Source organism: Dermacentor variabilis, chromosome 1, assembly GCF_050947875.1.
Source record: "Dermacentor variabilis isolate Ectoservices chromosome 1, ASM5094787v1, whole genome shotgun sequence".
NCBI classification, from domain to species: Eukaryota; Metazoa; Arthropoda; class Arachnida; order Ixodida; family Ixodidae; genus Dermacentor; species Dermacentor variabilis.
Genome location: NC_134568.1, coordinates 163684175 through 163701770, shown reverse-complemented (window position 1 = coordinate 163701770; position 17596 = coordinate 163684175). Strand labels below are relative to the sequence as shown.

Below are 17596 nucleotides of genomic sequence, written 5' to 3'. Positions count from 1 at the left end.
AGGAAATGAACACCAGCGTGCCAGAACTGCAGCCGGGCATGTCGGCAGGTGGTTCCCGCTGTCGAACGGTGCGCCCATCGCACGGTGGGCTTCTAAGCGCCGACTCGTCCACAGCAACCACCCACCTGAGAGGGTGGGCTCGTTCGGTGCTCGCGCTCCATGTAAATCACTTCCCAGCGTGTCACCACGAAAGTGGCGACGCGCGCGTCGCCGTATAAAAGGATAGGCGACAAAATATTCGGCGACGTATTTTCACTGGCGGCGGTCTCTGGAGGTGGTTACCACAAAAACAGCGCCGAGCGTGTTGGGAAAGCCATGCGGTTTCTTCCGGTAAGTGGTAAGCGCTGTTGATGAAGCGGTTTAGTGAGCAGCCTGGAATTTTGAGAAGGAACGTCGCCACTTCCTAGAAATACCAGAACTTATCAACGCCTTATCAAATCATATGAGTAGGTAAAATTGAAGACAATGTTTCCTGTTTTTGTCCTTGAGGGTAAGTTTGTGATTTTTATTACCTAGTGTTCTATAGTATCGTTATCCTTACTACTGCTAACCCCCCCCCCCCGCCACCCCCCCCTAAAAAAAGAAGGTCTGCGCGTTCTGTGTTTGTATGGAATGACCAATGATTGCTCTATTCCAACGTATCACAGCCATGGCCACGTCAACATGTATCCACACTGCTCGAATTTATGCTCTCCTTTCGCTAAACCTGCTCAGTAGTCGACCACGCGTTTTAATTGAGCTCTTAAATCACTCAAAGAGAATGATTGCATCCACGTCCTCATTGATCGCAAGTGAAACGAAGACGATATGGACAGTCGCCAGTGGGAAGCAAGAAAAATAGCTAGCGAGTTAATTGTGACGCATGTGCGCCAGCATTGATTGAGAAGAATTTGTATAACATATTGTGTAAATATATTTTGCTCTGGTTTTAACTATTATACGTAGTGAGTCCAGCAGAGAAGCGTAAAAAAAATTGAGGGCCTGGTCACACAGATATTCGTCATGCTTTGACATTTTACTATCGCGCTCAGTATATGAGCAACAAAGCGCGACCGCTTTCTACGCACTTCCGCGTTCTAGCTCTTACTGATGCGATAGTACTTCGTACATATCGACAACTGGCAACGGTAAACTGAAATAATTCTTTCGTACGTTCTAGGGATCTGGCGTCAGCTGCAAACGTCACAATCTACATTGCGTTGAATAAAAGAAAATATTCACTGTGCGCAAACACGGGACTGGATCACTCATAATTAGCGAAAGCGTTTCGGCATCTCGCACATTAATCGAAAAAAAAAACCCCGTAAAGCTCTTCAGGCAAGGGCCACAGTTAGGCTATAAACTACCAGACGTTCCGTGTGACAAATTTGCAGTAACGTATTAACACAAATATTTTTACCAACGTTCTCATTAACGCAAATCGACAAGCGATAATTTATCTGCGCGATTCATGTATCACGTCGCCACCGTACATTGTTGGGACTCGTATGCTTGAAAAGTTTAATTGTGTATTGGAGAACATGTTCCTCACACATTCCTAAAAACAGAGGTAAATAACTACAATTAACCCGAGAAAGTATATACTCACCCTACTAGCCCACGGCGCATGAGGGGTAGTGTTTTGACGGCAGCAAATTGTATGAGGAGTTTCAAGCATTGAAGTTTCAGGAAATCATCGAAACTTCGGTTCCTTTTCGTGCAGTTTAAAAACGATGTTTATACAAATCTACTGAGGAGGAGTTTCAATTCGGAGATTTTACATTTGACACTGGTGTCAACTGTCCTAATTTGCTGGCTCGTAAATTTTAGAGCAATCGTGGCTCAAGGAGCGAGCAGCCTGCTCGCACGTTTGCCTCTTGCAAGCCTGTACTGACGCTTAAGCCGAAGGCCTCCGGTTCAGCGTCGTACCTCGCGTCGCAAGATGCAACTGAACAAAAGAGGCAGAAGAGCAAATAAAAACAAAGAAAACGGGGAAAGGAACAAGAAAAATTGCAGGCTCTCCCGTAACCCAGAGTGGATGTAAGCATGAAATGGCAGCCAGTGCAGCAGATTAGTTGGAGATGATAGTCACAATCCTAAAATGGGTGTAGTGCAGGTTCGCAATGGCACACCGCCTCACACTACGCCACACCATAATGCGCATTCCTCCATATGGACGCTGCCCAGCTGGAAGAAGAAAACCGGCTGAAGTAGGCATGACAGGCAGCGAAAACGCCACAGAGCCAGAGCGCAGTGCGCAGCTAGAAGAATGAATTGAATTCTCGGGTTTTATTTGCCAAAACCACGATCTGATAATGAGGCACGCCGTAGAGGGAGCTCCGGATTAATTTTGACCACCACCATATCTTTAACCTGCCTCCAGTGCAAAAGACACAGCCGTTTCTGTATTTTGCCTCCATCGAAATGCGGCCGCCACGGCCGGGATTTGATCCCTCTATCTCGTGCTTAGCAGCGCAACACCATATCCGCAAAGCTGCCGCGGTGGCCGCTGGCGTTCAAAAGAGCAAAGGCAACCCTGTCTTAGCGATGCAAAATGACAGTGAAGTGTATGGCACCCTGTATCTGCTTTTAAGGTCGCCCCCCCCCTTTTGGAAATGATAAATAAAACTTCAACGTCCTAGAAGTTCCAGCTTGAGGGACATTGCGAACAAACTTTAGGAAGAACTTGGAAGCAGTATTTTTTCCAACTCGTTTGACCAGTAACTAGCGTATGTAAAGCGGTCCTGCAAAAAGGGCTGGGGGCCAGAGACCACATTTTCACAAGTTCTGACCTCGTTTTGTTCTCGGAACTTGCCCGGATAACCTCTCTGGCTTTTGGCTCAAGATGACTTGAAAGTCACCCGCAACGGGAACTAAAAGCATTTAGTGCTTAAAAACTTATTGCTTGACTGCTTACTCTGAAGAAAGCTGATCCGACGCAGAAAAAGTTTAGAAGGAAATACGGGCACATCTTGCCGTCGAGCGATGCTGAATCGGCTAACGTAAACCAGCTTTCTTCTGAATGCACGCAGTGCGTTTAAAGAAGGCTTTCAACGTATATAACTTTCATGTACCGAAGATTATGAAATTGAAGTGGTCGAGTGAAGGAGAGAATAACTACTGGAGTGGAGTGCGAGAGCCATCTGTTGGGGGGAGTGAAAAATTTGAACTTTATTTCAAGAGGACATAATTTTATGTCAGCTTAGAAGTGGCAGTAAGTTTGATGGTCATTCGAGATACCCAAAGTTTCATTCGTCAACCCTTTTAAGCAGCTGTGCGCGTTGTAAAATCCGAGTGAGAACACAAAAATTGCAACTTTATCAAGCTGTGTTCGCCTTGATAAATCAATAAGTGGCACCTTTTGTACAGAATGCACTGCATTGCTAGTGCGCATGATCTAGTGCCGAGACACACACAACAGCAGCATTACAAAGATGTGTTTGTATTTTAATAATCGTGCTAGGGCTCACTGGAATAAATGTTATAATATAATCAAGTATAAACACGTCATGCGCCTTTAGACTTCTTATACGTAGCCTACGCACTAATCAACAGTGATGTACGCGTAGTATTGTGCAGTTGCGCTGTTCCACTCACCTACGTTGCTGTGTAAGTCTGTGTGTGCGTTGTATTGTTTTCTGTGCCTGCCCTTTAACTCACATGCTGAACTTCGTGTTCGTGCTATTAGAAACTCTTTAGCATTTTAATTTGCTATCAATGCATTCATTTGTCCTTGCTGAGTGACAGGAGCAGTCAGCGCAACTAACGGTGCCCAACTAACGCTTCTCATAAATTCACATGATTAAAGAAACAAATGCTTGTGGTGCTGCCACCGTTTCAACCTACTAGGAAGTGTTATTCTTTTTCATTCATATTGTAAAAATATTTTTATGAAATTGTTTTTCCATCACAGAAGCCCATTGGGGCATAGAATCTAGAGATAAGGTGTACGTTATTGTTAATTAAATGCCATAAAATGACAAGTTGAATCAATATTTATTTTCTTATTGGCCTATGAATAAATGGCCTTAGTGATTTATTTTCGTCGAATAGCTGAAATATTTGATACCTTTGTGCGCCGAAGCACTGATTAAGAACTTTTTTTAGCTTGAACTTTAGTTATTTTCCGTCCATGTAAGGATAGCAAAAAAGTAGAGAGAGAGCAGTTAGCCTGTATAAAAACTTACATGCTACCCTGTATTGGGTTAAGCTGGTAAATGGACCTAAAGGTTCTATAAAAAGAGGACATAAAATAAAAATGAAAGAAAATAATACTGTTAAAGTGCCTCTGAAACGGTTCGGACAAATTTTGCAGACGCGTAGGGCACAGCTAAAGTTAATAATTCGCACCACAATTTATGTGAAGCGTCTCATATTAAGAGAGCTACGGACGATTACAAGTTACCCTCCTCCATAGCCATGCATTTTCTCCTCAACTCGTTCGCCGAGTGATCGGGGCTAAGCTCCGCCTTCACTGGCTCTGCGTCATGATAGCATGTCGTGTCGTCTACTTCCGGTTCTCTAAGAGCGAGCGCACGAAGCCTCTGGAACATCTCCGGCAGTTGCTTGGCAGTGGACCCTCAACTGTCGAAGTCGCTTGCGTTGCGAGCATTCTGTCGCAGCGCCGAACGTGTCTGGTATTCCGGTACCATGATGTTCCGGTAACCACAGGTGGGCTGGGCCTTTCGACGAATGGGTGGAGGCATAAACTCAAGCTGATGAGGGAACTTAAGCGTAGACGTACGTGAGCGGCTTGATCTGTCTGCGCGGTCCAACCACCTGTTCGCGCAGAGCTTAACCAGCTAACCAAAGAGCTAATATTACTCTAACCAAGTGTAAAATATTTTAACCCTTTACAAAAACAGCATGTTAACGATTACGCTCCTGCGAAACATTTACACCAGCAGCAAAGAAGAATACACTTCGTTACTGCTACTGTGTTTGGTTGAGCTCTGTGCCACCAGGTGACTTCACCGTGCTGATCATTCACGTTTGCGCTTGTGCTCATCCCATGAAACGGCAAGGTCAAGCGGCCAGACCCTGTCCCCTCGCTTGCGTTCACCCGAATACCAGACTCGCGAAACGCTATTTGGTAGTAATCCTCTGGTGTAAAGGGATGGCCGCAAAAGCGCAAACTCTGGCACCGATCGGATAGCGACAATCAGATGCTCTGCAGCCACTCCGCTCGTCTGCTGCTTTGCAGAGGGACACGATGTCGCAGCTTGACATATTGCCAATCGCTACGGTTGCAGCCCACAACGCAACAAAGGCAATTCATGGTGGTCACGAAAAGACAGACCGACACTGACCGCGGAGCTCTCGTCAAGACGGAGCACGTTCTAACGCAAGCAGACGACGCTTGCTGTGTGCCGGAAGTGCTTAAGTGTAGTGAGAAATTGTTCTTGTGCATTCTCTTTCTGTTACTTTCTTTCTATAGAAACAAATTAACTAACATTTCAACCATTACGAACATCATTTGTTTACGATAAAGGTGGAAAAATTATCGATGACGCGCCCTGGGCAGCCAATCGGATAGCTCGCCCTACTTACGTCAATTGGGTGATTTACGTCATATGGGTAGGGGCGGCTGAAATTCCGCCAAGCAGTGTGCTGCGATTGGCAGCGATGTACATTTTTAAAGCCTTATAATAAATTACACGCTTTACGCGGAGCACTTAGATACGTCAATGAAGGATCAGAAGGACTTACTCTTACGAGTCAGTACGTTTGTACAAAATTGTCAAATCGTCAAAATCGTTTCAGTTTCAGGGTCCCTTTAAGATCAACGTTCTAGAACTTAAAGTTTCTACGTCAGTCCATATGGTACTCAAATAGCGAAGGAGCCTGATTAAACCACTCGGTGCGGAGGATGGTATGGAAGAAGGGGACAGGCTTCTTTCCTCCTTGCACTTGGGTATTTTCACTCCTTAACGTGGAATATACACTTCTGTGTTTTTATGCTCGGCTCTATCATATGGTTACTATATTTGTTACGGCTCTGTGTAATATGATGTGCCCTATAGTACCCACAAAAAGGGAAGAATTGACATCCACCCGACAGTGTAGCACGATTATACAAGGAAACTAATACCAATTTCTGAATGGTTTTCTGACACTACTCTTCAGAAGATGACAAGTTTTGCTCTATCGCCAGATGAAACTCAGATGCTAGAAAAATACTTGAAAAGAGACCGAACTACAAACGAAGCAGGCACACCACTGACATCTACACGGACGCTGCAATCAGAAACGATATAGTCAGCATGGCCTCGGTTAGCACATTTGCACCGCGACACAATGGCTATCAAACATGTCAGCTTCCTGGGGGTGCAATCATGCACGCCGAAATCTTAGCCAAATGGGGAGCGGTCAATACCATTCCCATTGACATGGGAGACATTGTAGAATGTGCGAAATAATTATCGGGTCCTTACTGACTCAGACGAAGCGCTGGCAGAATTAACGGTGCCGACGACAGATGTTGCTGTGGCCAACGACACCAAAATAAAACTAAGGAGAATGCAGGACGATGGGACAACTGTTCAAATCGTATGGACACCGGGGCACACCGGTAGGGATGGGTGAATCCGCGCAAGCGGGTGGGCTTGCAATGCCCAGTGTAATGGCCTGACGGGCTTGTAGGGCACGCAAAATAAATAAATAAATAAATAAATAAATAAATAAATAAATAAATAACGTTACTCAGAGTCATGGCCGCCCTATAAAGAATGCAGTACACAAGAATTGAAAATTCTGCGTACTGGGGAAAGGTACACACAGGTGGCTGGAATGGTTAATAAAGTAAGCAACTAAATTGTTCCCCTCCTACCTGTTGGAACTAGCCTAACACAACGGCATATTAGAAGTCGACGGCGCGAACGAATACGGGATATCGTTAGGAATACGAAGCTGCGAGCCGCGCCGAATTGTGAGAGATGGGACTAACGCAGCTGTGAACTGTAAGGTCAGGAAGAAGTTATCTTACTTCTCATCCGTGCTGACGACTACGGTTTTGATATGCGTGGTGTTCTTGTCAGTGCAATGAAGTTTGGTTTGACAACGTTCAGATGTGGTGACAGCTGTAGGGAGTCACTCTGCAACGCTAAGATGCCTCCGGTGTGAACACACTATGCGCCTCCACCAGCTGAATTTTCCCGTGGGCGCGCCAATATTGAATGCTGGCTTGCCGGCGGAGAAGCGATAGGACTTAAGTTGTGTTTCAATGATCTGATGCAAGTCGTATGCTTGAGTTTTGCGGTCCGCTCGATCATATCGACTTATTGTGTGATCATTTTTAAGTTTTATTGAATTTTTAACAATAGCCTGCTGCAGATAATACAATTCTAGTCCATGACCGCAATTATTCAGAGAGGTGGTGATTACTTGCACGAAAAAAAATAAACATACGTTCAACTCATTAACAAAAATTTACTAATTATATTTTGAATAATTGCATTACACCACATAATGCAATTTACGAATTGCAGCCGTTGAGGCCGTTGAGCTCGCAAGACGTATGCACTTGAAATCAATTTCCAGACGACACCAGTTACGGGGATTTATTTCCCACATTGTGGAACCAAACACATGGGCGTTCCTATTACTTTTGTGCTTCAATGCAAGAAGAGCGTTTCGTTGAAAAAGTAAGTGGAACAACAATGTATTTTCACGGCAAGTTTGATGGCGCATATGTCCGAACTGGTGTCATTTTGGAAATTCATTCCAAGTGGATACGCCTTGTAAACTCACCGGCTACAATTCGTAAATTGCAATTGCCGTAGAATAATTAACGAAGAAGGTAATTAGTGAATTTATGTTAATTCGCTGAATATGTGTTTCAATTTCTCGTGCTAGTAACGTCCACCTCTTCGAATAATCCAGCTCAAGATCAAGAATTTCGCTACCTGCCACAAGCGATTTTTGAGAATTCCATAAAACTTAAAAATGATCATCTTGTATCTTGGCTATATGGAGCATTGTATTTAGGCAGTGGTGAGGTGCAAAGAAAATAAATATACTTGCACATGTGCATGGAATCTGTGAGCGAGCCCACACACACACACAAATAATAACAGTACATAGTAATCTGTACGTTTCCCAAACGCCTTATCGCTAGTTCTTTTGATAAACTGCATAGTCCTCTAGAGATGTTAACCTATGATAAACTTTCATGCTTGGCTCTTGAAGCCAATGAAACAAATAAGCTCAGCTTATTTACGTGTGTATAATACTAGGCTCCGCTTCATCTCATACGGAAGTGGGTGAGCGGAGCTCTTCTGATTATTTTACCATGCCTAACCAGTACTCGCTTCTGACCAAGTGTCGGCCTCACAACCACGGGTTGTAGGTTCGGCGCACCAGGCTTAGGCATGCTTAAATATGCGTCTATATTTTTTTCTACGTGCGATTTCTTTTTGCAGAATAGATAGAGGGTCCCTGTCTAGAAAGATCTGAACTGTAAATGGCAACACGCTTCCACACTCTTGTTCATCGTCCTGACCTCTACACATGCTTTTCTTTCTTAGCGCATCTTACAATCGGAACAAAAAGAAATCAGAACTGTTCTATACTGAACAGCTAACAAAGCAGTCAGAGGAGCTCATGCTTGTTAACAGCGTTATGCAGATGAGCATTACGCGCATTATATTCAACGATCCTAACATCTGTTATGATGCACTTACTCGCCCCTCCTACTTATACCAATAGTAGGCAAGAGGAGTCAGTTTAAATCTGGCCACTACTCCACACAAGCCTCTCTGTCGCGTAGGTACAAATATTGAAAATTATATTTATGCACAGTATACAAGCACACGTTGTACGTATAGTGCGTTTAAATAAATGGTTATACACGTGTGCAGGTACAACAAGGCGATTTTTGTCGGTTGCTACTGCCAAATAGCTTGCATTTGTGTATGTACATACATTGTCGATGGTTGCTTGCTTCCTTATGCGTTAATTTAAGGCCTGCTACTTCTTACAGTACGCCTGCCAAGAAAGGTATCCGGGCTGACGGACGGCACGATATATTGACATGATGCGCCTCTTCTGTGCAGGTCGTCCTGCTTCTTCTGCCGACCAGCCTTCTGGAGGCCCTGGCCGGCCAGGCTGACAGATGGCCAATGACAGGTCAGCCGAAGACTTGCGTTGGCCGCGGCTGGCGGCCGAGCCGTCGGCAGCCAGCTGACACTATATTTGGCGCTTGAACGCCCCCCCCCCCCCCCCGTCTACCCTTTCTTTTTTTCGATGGCGAACCCGGGAGGTTGACAGTAGCAGTTGCGGCCACCTCGCAGCCATATAATGGCCAGAAAACAGGAAACTTAACTGTTGACGGACGTATTGGAAGCTTCAGCTGCCGACCGAGGAAGTGATTACCATTTATTTAAAATGCGCTTTTGGAAAGGAAGCGTCCAGGGGGATGAGCCGTGATTCCGGGGGGGCACCCGGGAATGGTTGAAAGAAAATTCTGGTGTGGAACAAAGTATTGATAAAATTGTATAGCAACGCTCGATTGCGATTGCGAATTCTCTTTCTGTCAATGAAGTGAACCATCCCATGGTCGAAACGGCAGAGGCGAGCGCCTTATAGAAAATCTATAAGGAAAAAAGACGTACATCGCAGTCAAAGTTGCATAATTTCCTGCTTAGCGCACAGGAGAGTACATAATATGCTAACACGGAACTTGGCATCTACGGGAAAAGCCCTCGTTTATCCTGGGGAGATTAGTCAGCCTTAAATTGTATAATAGCATTCAGGTGATGCAAGACAAAGCCAGATGAACGAATTTTACATCTATTCAGTGCAATCATTGCATTTCAGAAATATAACGCAAACGCATTCAGGACTGATGAAATTTCCTTTATTGTACCAGTGCAACATGTTATAGAAGCATATTCTTGCGCACTGGAAGTTATTAAAAAGTCATGTAAATCTTCGCAGGTAGGCGCTCAAGTGTGACCTTCTTAGAGACAATGGCTCTAAATTAAGCGTTGTAAGAAGCGCCAGCACACACTACTACGCGTTGATGTCGTGGTGTTGCCATCTTGTCCTCCCAGAAAAAGTGTACAAATTGTAAAAGAAAGAATGAAAAAAGCGAAACAAAGGTAAGTGCTGCGAGACGCTTGCAGGCGCCGCGTAGTTGCGTGCTGTAGAGGCTCTGTTGTTGTCTTCCTTTTTGTACGGTGGTCGGCGGGTCGGTCCGCTTTCTCCGCGCAACACCACTGCCCTCCACCGTGGAGCGCACGACCGAGGGCAGCGAGACATGAATAAAGCACGCTGAGCTGGCTTCGCAATTAAGGGCGTAATTGTAATTGTTTCGCTAGCTGTCCGGGTCAACAGCGCTCACGTAAGATGCTTGTCCAACGCTGCCGTGTAAGTGGAGCAGGATGCAAATCGAGGAAGTGTTGAAATACGACGCGGGCCTGCCGCAAGCCGCAGGTCGAACCAGAAAGTGCACAATGGATGCTGTGTCGTGGGTGTGCAGCCGCCTTTCGTAACCCGAGTGGAGCGGCCAACGCGAGCCGAATGTCTATTCTTGTTTTGTGCGACTCAGGTGGCCCCTGTCGAGTGTACGCTGCCTTGACGTGCTCTGCCTGGAATGACTCTTGTTCGCCCAGTTCTTTTATCCTTCCACAGCCAGCGCTATAAGTAAGGCTTGTTGTAGTATAGGTTAATGAAAGTGCAGCTGGACACTTTAATGAAAGCGCAACTTCTAACGTGGGTGCTGTTTACGAGGGATGACGTTTGTTGGTGGCCAGTGGAACTTCGGGGAGGTGTTTGCATATTTTCTTAATGGGTATGGCAGGGGTGTTGACAGGGGGTAAGGCGTCGAGATCGCCCGCCAGCAGATGTTACTTAAAGCGTAGAGAACGGGAAAATTTCAAGCATTTTTAGTAGGTCATCAACGGTCCACTAGTTACAGGGTGTTGGGAGAAAGAATGGAAGACTCTTTCAGTATTATAAATGAGTCCTACCAGAGGAACCTGTGCAGAACTCTACTGTTCGCTTGCATGATCAGGAAATAAATAAAGAATTCCGCGGCTATCAGTGTGGGGATGAACCGGAGGCTCACTCCATGCATGTGATAGCCCGAAATAGATAATCACCCGGAATATGATTGATGAAAATTTTTATTTGTTTAAAGGCGCATTATGCAGCTCCTTTAGGGTGCGGAAGGCGCAAACAATACGCAGAACTCACCTTTCCAAACATTCCGCTATCTTTTGTGCCACATGAGTTTCAACACGACGGGCCGCCACAATTCTGTTCATTTGCGCAGTGGTTCGATCATGCTAATGAGATAATCTCTGCGACAGTGATATTTCATTTTTCATTGCTTCTAGCCATTTGGGCAGTATTCCCGGAATTGTTAGCTAGGGCGGCCGCGACGCACCGATTGGAAAACTTCAAGGCCATTTTCCTTTATTGATTAGCGCCTTATCACTGTTTTATGTGGCAACTGAAGAAGCGTATTCACTCGGCAACCAACATGGCTGGTTGTGCATTCCCTGAAAATTGCAAAATCGAGTTGTCATCGAGTTGCCTGGCTAACATCTAGATGCCGCAGTATAGTGTGGGCAATTCATAAAATCTAGGAAATCTCATTCTCTGCAATATATACAACAGTGAAACAATCATGAAATGATTGCGAGTTTCAATAAACTCTTCAGTGGCTTACGGTATCTAATGACCGAAAATAACACAGTGTTATGAGAGATGCCGTAGTGGAGCACTACAGAATAATTTTGAGCCAACTGTAACTGTGTTACTTGAATGAAAAAATGAATTTCTTTCGGTAGCTTAGCACTACTTTCGGATGGATTATGCTTTTTTTTCTTTTTAATTAAACTTCTTCCATCTTGCGTATTGCCGAAGAACAGATTTTCAGTGTTCTCTGATCCTGCTCTGCGATTGACCAATTATTTCGGCCTCAGGTTGCCATTACTTAGCCTATTGGTCAGCTCAAATGGTACAGCAAAAGCCTCGGAAAAGCATTGATTCAGCGTTTGGTCCCTAGGCCAGGAAAAGTTTTTTCTTCAACTGAAAAGCTTTCTTGATGCACAATTTGGTTTTCTCTATATATAGCTCAGCGCTATACTCTTTAGTGAATGGCAGTTTTGCTCTCATGAAACTTCCTGTCTCTAGAGTATGCCCACATAACTGATTTTGTGGATTGTTTAATTTGCAGTGAAAGCATCCGACACGAGCTTATATTGTGTACCGCCCCATAGGAAGAGAGAGACAGAAGAAAGGGGAAAGACAGGGAGGCTAACCAGAGGGGACGATCCGGCTTGCTACCCTACCCTGGGAAGAGAGGGGGAGGTAAAGTGACAGGAAAGCAGGAATATCTTCCAAATATGTAATTGAAGGTTGCTTAACTCATTCTTCAAGGCTCGTAACTGTCGTAAAGCGCCAACTATAGCGATAAAAATTTATAGTGCAAATGCATCTGTTCGAACCAAAATGGAACCGTTGTTACCTGAATATGCGCCTTGTCTCAGGGCATTGATTCGGTACTGCATGCAGTATTGATGCCACCGTAAACAATCAAAACTGCTTAGTTTCCTTGCTTGGAAATATACATAACGTTACCGTAGTGACAGTAATTCCAGTGACAAAGTAGAGCTAAAAATCATTGCAAAGTCAAAGCGGGAGTATCAGCTGCCGCTGTCAACTGTGGCATCGAGGTTCCCCTTTGGGTTGCCCTTTATAATTTTTGTAGATCAGTTCATTCCCAAAAGCCGAAAATAAAAGTCAAGTGAGGGGGTCTGTAGGTCCGCGTTGGGTCTGGTGGGTGGTCGAATAACGGGCCGAATAACCCGTGCCTGGATCACACATTACCCACAGCACTTTCTCTGGTATGAAATTTAAGGATGCGTGTACAAAACAGAAGAAGTGAATTTCGCAGCAGCTCTTCACATTATTGATACTGATACAAGTTAGGAAACTTCAACTCATCGTCTCTCAGCGGTGGGTGTCACCGGGCCAATAAACAACTAATTTACGAGCAGCCTGGCTACTTGCTTGCGTTGAATGAATAAATAAACAAACGTTTATAATATCCCTCTCCAATGGCAAAATATCATCGGTAATCGTATATAATAATGGGAAATAAAAATTGCTAACTTTTCCTTTATCTCGCTCGTTTATCTCTACTTGATCGCTTTACCTTGAGTTGCGCGAAAAAGCGCAGTACGTTGCGTCCCATCAGTTTAAACAGAGTTCACTGCGAATGAGGCGAGAATCGAGTGGTTCCAGAGAACCATGACCTCTCGCTGCGCGTCAAATTGTGCTCTTCAGTATGTTCTGTGGGAGTTTACGCCTGCGCTGGAAGGCCTGCAGTGGGTGATAATGTTCGACAAGTGACATTGTAACACCACACTGAAGACGATCGTGATCACTTTTAGGCGCTAAAGCAGCATTTATAACCTCTGTGGTTTATCACCCATATTCCTCTCAATACGCTGTCAGATGCACAAGTGACTTAACAACTGATGTCTCTCTTATTTCGGTCATTTAAGGATTCGACGATTAGGATCGATTGAAAAATGCGTTGCGAATGAATTCAGACCACAAACGGTGATTTAACCTCGAGTCAAAATCTCAGCACACAAGCGAGTACGCACTTTCACTCGAAAACCAAACAGAAGCTGCTGCTAGGGCTGTGCCGGTTGTCACAAGCTCAAGAGTACGTCTTGAGCTCTTCACACCAACAGCAAGTGTAAAGGTCGGGCACTTAGCAACTAAAGGTTACTTGCTAATGATGCTAATGCTAATGATGAAGCTACAAAATAATCATGATCATTTCCACCGTGCAACTGCACCTTCAAGCGCGCTTATTTTCCGGAGATAGCGAAATGTCTAGCATTTCATGCATTTGTTTTAACTTTGGCGCGAGGAAGAAATTTGTCTGCCAGTCTTTGGCAGTTGAACATACCTGTAATGTGTCGTATATGCAGGCTTGGCAGCATTATGCCAAAGAGTGTATGCAATGGAGAGAAGCCCGACAAGGGGTTTAGCGAAATACACTCAAGGCAAACAATATACAGCAAAAGGAACTACTTGCTACTTTGTTCGTCATTTACACGGCGATACGTACATCAATAATCTGCTTTGGTAACGCCACCTGTCAGCACGCCGACGTCAAGCTCACACGATGCACTAAACGAGCTTCCTCGATACGTATACGAGAAGGTGCAAGAAAGAAGGCCGCATAGCCAGCGAGCACTTGAACAGCCAGATGACCTCTGTAGACACAACGCCCGTTTCCTGGTCGTTCAGCATAACAAACCTGTCAATCTGGACTGACACGCAGGAAGCTTTCGCGTGGACGGAGGCTCTTCAAACCACCGAATCTTGAGAGAAAGCTGCCTGCGTTTCACTCGCATACCTTGTATGCTTTCCCCACTTTCATGCCTTGAGCATCCATCCGGCCAGTCTTATAACAAAATGGGGCCAACTGGTGCTTTTACTCATGGTCAACATGTAGGCCGAACTGCAAGGCTCGCAGTAGCGCGAACGTTTCGCTTCTGCAAGCTAAAAAAAGAAAAAATACAGCGTTTGTAATAGTTTCTGTGTAGTGAGGGTAACAATATTCAAGTGTCTTAATTGGTGACGTTAGCCTCATCGCCATAACTGATTTTCCCCAGTTGAAGGATTATTGAGCGTGAGAATAAGTCAAGGTCTAAAAGCATAGTACTCGTAATGAGCGTCCAAAATATACTTAAACAGTATAAACGAGCCGTGCGGCCTTTCTTTGCTTTATGATAAGCTTTTCGCTTCTACGAAAGCAATTTAAGCTCTCTGCACACACATAGTCAGAAAAAGAATTTTTTCGTTAATTTTGCTTTTCATGCGGTTTTACATTGCACTTTTATTCTAGGTTGTGGACTTGGATTATGAACTAGATGTTTTTTTTTTCCCGACTTGGGAACTACTCGGGAAAACTCGTTATTAAGTGTTTTTGCATTGCTATGGCTTTGTTATTCCAAGAGTATTCATATTATTATTGCACGTTGGAGGAGAGTTAGCAAGCTATTCGGTTATTGCAACATACTACACTTGACAAACAATTAAAAATTAAGCACAGTCGGCACAGTTACTCACTACAGCCTTTGCATGTTGCCGCATCATAAATTAGTGACATATTTCCACGCCAATACAGTACGCAGCGCTAATTCTAGGAAAATACATTTTCTATTTTTGCAGAGCCTCTAACACATGGAACGGCTTCTAGCAGCAACGCACAAGGCTTTTATGTTCTGAGAAGACCACCTCGCTATGACTCGCCCCAACAACCGGCAGCATCTGAGCCCCTCAGAGGTGGTGCTTCGCTTCGCCAATGGAGCGACAACTTTCCATCAGGTACTCAACCGCTCACAACACGTGACCAGTACTATCAGACAAAACCTTCTGCGTCTTCGTCCCAGAGGTCCCAGAATGCACCCGCAATGGCTAGATGGAAGTACCCTGGCTCTACCGATGCTTGGCAAATGCGAAACAGCGGTAGGAATGGCCAGGGCAGGGCGACAGAACGCTTCGAAGTAAGAAAGACGAACGACAGGTCCCACAGAAAGCCTGCTGAATCGAGCAAGTCAAGTGCCAGTGCTGGCTGGGCAGCGGCCAGCGCACCGACCAATAGCAAGCCCAAGAATATACTCGTCATAGATGCAGGGTACACAACCGGTAACGTACAAGATTTTCTGAACTCGGGCTGGCCAATGAAAAAGTCAAACGGCAATGGTTGGCAAATGGCTGCAAGTAGTGGGTGGCAGGGTGCTAATTCTAACGGTTGGCAAGCAGCGGCTAGTAGCGACGGCTGGCAAGCATCAAGCGACAACGGCTGGCAGACATCAGGCAATGATGAACAGGTGTACACTGTCAAGACAGCGAGCATGGACCATGCCGCGGGTCTCGAGGCGGACACGCCTCCTTTCTTTTCCGGAGCGGGTCCGAGCAATGGAAATGGGCACACGGTTCCAGAGAAGCAAGTGTACATAGTGAAGACCATCAGCCACAGACCGGCCCCAAGCTCACCTGCAATGGCTCCTGCGTGGCCTTCGGATGAGTGGAGCGACGCACCAGCGAAATGGCCATCGGACGGCTGGAACGGAGCCATGGACATGCCAATGGCGATGCAGAACGGTGCAAATGGCGGGATCGGTCAACAAATTCTTGCTTTACTAGGACAGAAGCAGGAATTCATATTAAAGACACTGCCGAGCCTCCTGCCATCGGCGCAGCAGTCAGCGCCGTCTGACTGGCCCTCAGGCAACGGAAAGGCTTCCAAGGAAAACCCATGGGGGTGACTTCGTCCCTGGTGTATAGTACACACACACACACACACACACACACACACACACACACATATATATATATATATATATATATATATATATATATATATATATATATATATATATATATATATATATATATATATATTGCAATGCGCCCTTCAAATACCGAAAAAGAAAACTGCGAAAACTTTCGCAGTGAAAGGAAGCGCGAAGACTACATTTGAATGAAAAAAATAAAGTTCCTCGTGGCATTGATCTTATTCTGTGAAAAAATAACGTGAAAAGTGCTGCCACCATATCACTTCCAGCAATAATTATCCTAAAGACGTGCAGTGAGTAATGAACCTTTCGAAACTCGGATGAATATTTTGCTTTTAGCTGAACTCTGCGTGCACCATAGCGATACACTCAAGAGTAACCGTTATGCTTATGTTGTCAATGAGTTGATCGATGGATGCGGATTTAAATTGGGGCGAACAATTACAACGATGATACAACACATTTGAACACAAGCGCTATGCCAGATTTTCTATCTTTCCAGAGGCTCCACAACAAAGACATATTTCCTATCCTAAAACATGGAGACAAATCTAACTAATGACAAAAAAAATTGGTACCTTATCTACAGCACAAGGTGACGTGTCATTATAGTCAGCGCAGGGACGAGCTTCAAGTATTTGCTTTAGTTTCTATGTAGCCCTCCGGGAAACAAACCGTTATAATGTGTTGCTCGATGGCGCAGTTCCTAAATTAGTTCCACAAATTTTAGTGTAACTTATGGCTGAGCGAGTGTACACATGCCAGAATGTAATACGCGGGACAAAGACCGAGAAGGGGAAGGGATGTTTGTCTCGCAGTCGCTGCTTACTAGAAGAATACCAGCGTATTATGTTAGTGTGGCTAAACATACATAGTATACAGTAAAACCACAACTATTTCGGCACAAACGTGACTACACAACACCGCAAAAACAACAGAAAATGAGCCACATAAAGCGCATTGTCTCCTTTCTTTCCGGGTGTCGCCTCGAGCATCGTTTGCGGAAGCGGCATTTGCGGAAACTGCCCGATCAGGAAGGAGGACAATGCGGTGCTCGGCTTCTTACTTACCACGCATTACGATAACAGCGTACGTGGCGTCGTGAGCTCATATTTTGACAAGTCGACACAACCTCCACAGTAGCACGTGCACCACAGAAGAGGAAGTGTCAACTGCATGATTCCGGCTCAAAATTAAAACACTGTCAACACTTTACCGGCAAGGCGATTTCTTTGTGCATGCATAATGGCAGGTAGTACGTGACCTGCACTGCGTTTACGTAC

At 45.0% G+C, this 17596-nt stretch overlaps 1 protein-coding gene across 1 annotated transcript; it reads left to right on the top strand.

Moving 5' to 3' along the window:
• Positions 1–257: 257 nt before the first annotated feature.
• LOC142572353 (uncharacterized) lies at positions 258–16330 on the top strand. Its single transcript, XM_075681409.1, has 3 exons — positions 258–330; positions 9033–9105; positions 15184–16330. Exons 1-3 carry the CDS (start codon positions 316–318, stop codon positions 16281–16283), a joined length of 1188 nt encoding a protein of 395 aa, XP_075537524.1. The 5' UTR covers positions 258–315; the 3' UTR covers positions 16284–16330.
• The last annotated feature ends 1266 nt before the right edge of the window (positions 16331–17596 follow it).

What these genes read in the sequence shown, in the direction of transcription:
- LOC142572353 (XM_075681409.1), top strand. An exon ending in TGACAGATGGCCAATGACAG is followed by an intron (nt 9,106 to 15,183) that starts GTCAGCCGAAGA and finishes CTATTTTTGCAG; the next exon opens with AGCCTCTAACACATGGAACG.